General features: G+C 26.5%; 1 protein-coding gene across 1 annotated transcript; it reads left to right on the top strand.

Moving 5' to 3' along the window:
- Positions 1 to 3430: 3430 nt before the first annotated feature.
- On the top strand, positions 3431 to 4350 carry LOAG_10809 (hypothetical protein; the record flags this gene model as incomplete). The annotated part of the gene is made up of 2 exons (XM_003146333.2): positions 3431 to 3621; positions 4192 to 4350. The coding sequence occupies exons 1-2, from the start codon at positions 3439 to 3441 to the stop codon at positions 4348 to 4350; spliced, it is 342 nt and encodes a 113-aa protein (XP_003146381.1). The 5' UTR covers positions 3431 to 3438.
- Positions 4351 to 6077: the final 1727 nt, after the last annotated feature.

Below are 6077 nucleotides of genomic sequence, written 5' to 3' on the forward strand. Positions count from 1 at the left end.
AAATAACACTTTTTTTATTTACATAATTCTATTCTTACATTTTAGAAAATATAAATACAATTAAAAACTTCGTTATCATCATTTATCACTATCGTAATTATTCATTTCCTTTTCATATTTATCATACAATATATGCATATTTCATAAAATTTCCTCAAATTTACTATACAACATTCGAAAACTGAATGGCTTACCAATGGATATCCGTAACTTTTACACCAAAACATTTGTGCAAAAGGCTATTGTCCTATTTAAAAAATTAAATTTAAGAATGCAGCTGTTTGATGGTAATGTTAGTATTAGTAAGAGACGATACTGACGATGATGATGATGATAATAATAATAATGATGATGATGGCACAAGTAGCGCTCCATTGTTTTCCTTTTCTGCTACTTTTTTTTGTAATTATTTATCTGTTTGCTGTCTTTTTTTTTTAATTTTACATTCTTCAACAATTTTCACATCTCTCTTCTTCAATGCATTTCTCCTTATTATATCGTTGTTCAGTTTTGCTAATTTATTTATTTACTTATTTGCTCCTTTATTCACTTATTCATTTATTTCTCCATATTTTATATATTTATTATGCTTACATATTTAATTAGTAATTTCAATAATAACATATTCCTTTCTTCTTTTTCATGATATCATCCTTTATTGCTTCTTCGGTTACTTTTATAAAATTAATATATGCTAATTTAATGGCGCTTTTTTTCTCTTTTAAATCTGTTTCTCAACGAATTTCTGCATTGATTTACTTATTAATGTATTTGCTCATTTGCATTTATTTGTTTATTTGTTTACTTGTTTACTTGCTAACTGTAAAAGTCAATTAGTTCCTATAAATAAATAAAATAAGCGATTTTTTTGCCTATTTCTGCACTTTGGTGAAGTATATATGCCATCTTTTGGTAAAAGCATAAATGCTTCTTTCCTCAATTTTGTTTTGTTTTATGATTCATTTCTTAGTCAAACTAGCTTTGTTAGCTTTCAATAATAAAGATTAAAATTTTAATAGCTCTTGCATTTTTATCCAAATCAATCTATATTTGTATCTTCCAGTATTACATTCCTTTGACATTTCAAAAATATTTTAAACAAATCTTTATAATTTATACAATATGTGTTAAAGAATAATTATGTTTATACCTAATTTGTTAATTTGTTCTCCTTATTAAGTTAAAATGTGAAATGGAAATGATTTTGTCGAGTTAATTTTTTAATGAGTTAATTTTCTTTTTTTCCCGATGAAACATTTTGAAAGTGAAAAACTTCTATAAATCCTATTCAATTTCAAATTTAAAACTCTTTTTCCTACTGACATGAAATAAAAATTTTCTCTCAACTTATTGCCAACTTTTTTAAAATGATATTTTGCGGATTAATTTGAAATCATTATTATTTGGCCAAATGTGTTTTGTTTCGTTTTAATCTTCTCTTCCTCTTCATTGTCCATATTCATTGTTTTGTTTGTTTTCTTTAAGTTAAAACTAAATTTTCGTTTCCCTTCATTTCTCTTTTTTCTTTTTTTTTGTTCCAAACAAAGAAAAAATTTTTTTTGTGAAAAATTTTTGCAAAGCTTTGAAAACTTGCGAGAAATTTAATGTATTATTTCATTTTAACAGGTATACAAAATTCATTTAACCATTTTCAAATATTCATTTATGCAACTTTTAGCTAATTTGTCGTCGAATATTCAATAATTGAACAAAGAAAAAATATAAAAACGAGAATTAATCAAAAAAAAAAGGAAAAAAAAACGAATGGCAAAAGGATATGAAAGGACGGAGGAAAAGTGAAGCAGGAAAAAGCCACTTGAATTCGAGATTTTTTTCTTTCTTTTTTTTGGCCAAGCTATTTTATAAGGCCCATTGCAGGGACATCGAATAATTTTCATCTTCTTTCTTTTCGCCTCCTTTTTTTCCCCGTTTTTTCGCTTCTAATTTTGAAACGACACCACATAGGCATTTTATTTTTTTATTTGTTATAGGCAGGGTGTGGCTATCCTCTCTTTCTAAGCTTAATCAGCCTGAAAAAAAACTTTATTGTTTTTAGTTTCCTAAAGATTTTACCATACTATGAATGTTTTTAGCAATGACAGCTTTTTTTTTTGTCAATAAACAAGAGAAAATGATGACAATATCATTTGCAGTTCCAAACAATTCCAATCTAATTTGTACCAAATTGTTGCGTCTAAAACAGAAGTAAAAATGTTTTTTTTTCCTTTTATTACAATCTTTGGCTTTATTTTTGTTTCTCTTTTGAAAAATAAAAACGATTTTTTAAAAATTACTATGTAGTTGTGAGAGATTATTAAGAAAGAGGCGAAAAAAAAAACAATCAATTATTTAGAATATTATTTAATTTAATAAATGTCAATTATTTGCATACTGTAAACTGCTGTATTTTTCATTTATTACATCGACCATTTTGCTGTTCAAATTTTTACCCGCGATATCGCGCTGTCTAAGAGAGAGTAGGACTTTTTCACTGCTATCATTATTCACAGCTATAGTAGTTAATTGGTTGCTTTAATTGAAATTGTTCAATTATTTTTGATGCTTCCTTTACATAATAGTATGGTAGTACAATAAGATAAAGCATATAATATGGTGATAGTAATGCTAATGTATGATAAGGATAGGATGATATGATACGATTAACATATGATAAGATAATTTTCCTAATCCATCGTCTTTAAATGTTATTTCTACTATTATTTCATTCTCTTTGTGGAGAAAAAGAAAGAAAATTCAACTTTTCTTGCATATAAGAATGTTTGGAAATTTTTGCCGATATCTGTCACATAAGTTTTTCTTCACAGATTTTCATTAAAAGTTAAATAAAATGATTAAGGATTATTACTCATCTTATTGTCAACCACCGAATTGTCCTTTAATAGCACAAATAACATTTGATGAGAAAGTGATGTATCTCGAAGAAATCTTATCATTTTCATTCAAAACTTTTATTTTAAAAAAGAAAAGAAAATCTTTTTTATTTTGCTTCAAATAAAAATTCACATTTCTATTTAATATTTAAAAAGTAAATAAAAATGTCAATGGAAGGTGTTGTTTGTTGCTGAAAAAGAAAAAAAATGTATATTTGAACCAAACTAATGATTAATGATTATTTCTTTAATAATCTTTTGGTTGAAATAACGATCTCAGTGAACTTCTTTCTTCTAAAGCATAATATTTGCCTTTCAAATTGAATTTAACTTATTACGAATTACTGATTGATCCAGGAATGTTAATTATGTCTCTAAATTTGCAGAACTTAACTTATTACGAATTATTGATTGATCCAGGAATGTTAATTATGTCTCTAAATTTACATGAGTTTAGTGAATTTTTTTTTGCTTTTATTTTAATTTATTTCGAACGGCATTTAGATAATTTATATTTTTTTTAAATTAAATAACAATAATTTAAGTAATGTCCGCTGATTCTCAAACGTTACCTTGTTCACGTCCGTTAGCTGATCTTCGCATTGAACAAGGTTATCACTTAGATCAATTACGATCTAAATTGGCTGGTCTTGACATGCGTGATTTAGTTCCACAGTTGGTTGCACGACAAGTCCTACGCTCACAAGAAATGAGCGCAGTTTATTCTGAGGTGTTTTTTACATTTCTAAATATTTTTATACTTTTTTTTGATAAATTATCCAAATATTTATTGAAAGACTATTTCAAGTTTTAGTTGTTATATTAGTGATTCGATCAAAACATTTACAAATTGAGTTTTCGAGTATTCAAATAAAATTGCATGTTACTGATTAATCAAAGCACAACTCAACCAAAGCACTAATTTCTGTCCATCATTTCATATTTGATAATTTCTGATTAAAGTTGTATTTGGAATAACTTTTATTTTTCTCGAGACTTGATCTTGATTAAATTTCAAATTTTATAACATTTCATTGTCATTTAAGATGTTTCAGAGGAATTTCGAAAACAATAATTGTGTTTTCATTCTTGATTACTGTACATTTTGAGACTTGAAAAATTTGAAGAAAAAATTAATGCTAGAAATAAGAAAGCAATGAGTTGTTTATTCTAAATCCATAAATTATAGTTTAACCATAACAATCATGTGCGTCGTTTTTTTTCCTTTTCAAATATAAAGTTGATTTTTTTAAAATTATTTTCATATCATTTTAACAACTATTGTCAGTACTTTATTTAGGAAAAGCGTGAAGATCAAGTTGATAAGCTAATTGAAATACTTAAAACGAAGAATCATTGGCTTGGACCATTAATCGATGCACTGATAAGAAATGGACAAGCTACATTAGCAAAAGAATTATTGTCAACAAGCAGTACAAAAACCAACAAATCTACTTGATTTCCTCATTTTCCAGTTCTTTATTTTTGATTTTATTTTAAATGATAAGTGATATGGATGATATGAAATGCTATGATTAATAACAATAATAATTGAAATAATAATTTGAAGAAAAAAATTCAAAAAAAAGAAGACGAAATGATGATTTGTTTTAGTGACAACGATTTCATGACGGTATCCATTTGTCGGGAAATCCGAACTAACCCAGTTTGTTTTTGATTTATATTAATTTGCAGCATTCAAAATTTCCCTCCGTTTTCTATCTCTGTGAGTCATCTGTTTACGGTAATATATAAAGGGACCATTGTACCAGTCCTCTTCTATTACTGTACTGGGAATTTTGTTGAAATTTGTTAAAAATTTGCTTGAAATTTTGTTGAATTTTGTCTGAGAATTTTGTTGAGACCCCCCCCCCCCACTCCTTTCTGCTTGTTGTTTCTCCTTTCCCGACACTGTAACTCCGCCCATCTATCAACTATATATAAGGTCACATCCCGAGTTGACATTCTCCCTTCTTTGTCCTTCCGGCTTTTCGTCCATCTAAGATATCAGATCTTCCACCACTCATTACTTGCCAATTTGCATTAATCCGAAGTATTATTTTCTTCTGCTAATTGATTTTGCTTTACTGTTCTGAATATTATATTGGCTAATAAATTGTTTTACGAATTCGCTACTCATGGTCGCAATTCAAGGTTCGCCTTTACAGCAATACTCAAAATTTTCGCAACACCATTTCATTTCTTTTTTTTTGCATTAAAAGCAAACGCATTTAAAATTTCTTAATAGGATATAATTAGCAATGTAACATTTCCTTTTCCTTTTTTTCCTACAATTTATCCGAACTAAATCCATGTTTAATTATAATTTATTAAAAAAAAAGTGAAATGTCAAACATTTTGATGAATTTCTGAAGCGAAATTGAACTTTCATTAGCTTTTCTGAATTTTTTCATTTTTTGCCTTTACTATATGTTAAGACTCTTTTTCGAAGGATTGTATTGAACTTAAAAATTAAATAGTATTTAAATATGAACTTTAGGAAGTAATATTTTTCTTCTTTTTTTTTTCCTAATAAAAAGGATTGTTCGAATTTTCTTCTTTGGATTTTCTTGTGCCATTTAACTCATTGATGAAATAAAATATAATTAATAAATTACTGGAATAAGCCTATTCCTACATTATTATTCTTTTAAAATAATACTATCACAAATAAAAGTCTTTTCATGCCTGAAACAATCCTCACAAGTCTAATTCGGAACGTGTAGAATAAATAATCATTCTTATAATACGAATTTGGTAGCAAGAAATCTCGGGTATCGGGTAAGTGTCACAGGTATATTTATTGAATTAAATCAACAATAACTCAATTAAATAACGAAATAATTCCTGACAAATTTTCCTTTTTTGAAACTTCCATTTTTTTTAGAAAAAAAAAGAATTTCATGAGCCTGTATGAATGCAATTTACCAAAGATTAAAGATTATTGTTTAAGAAATTTATTACCTTAATATGCATGATTTATCGCTAATTTGAATGATACAATAATGATTTAAGCAACAATAATTTTCATTATTTTTTCAAATTTTTTTTCTTTAATGAGAACAAGTGCAAAAAGGTCATAATAAACATTAAGTAAATGCAAAAAGGTCATAATAAACATTAAGTAAATGCAAAAAGGTCATAATAAACATTAAGTAAATGCAAAAAGGTCATAATAAACATTAA

The sequence above is a fragment of the Loa loa genome (assembly GCF_000183805.2).
Source record: "Loa loa unplaced genomic scaffold supercont3.257, whole genome shotgun sequence".
Classification (NCBI taxonomy): Eukaryota; Metazoa; Nematoda; class Chromadorea; order Rhabditida; family Onchocercidae; genus Loa; species Loa loa.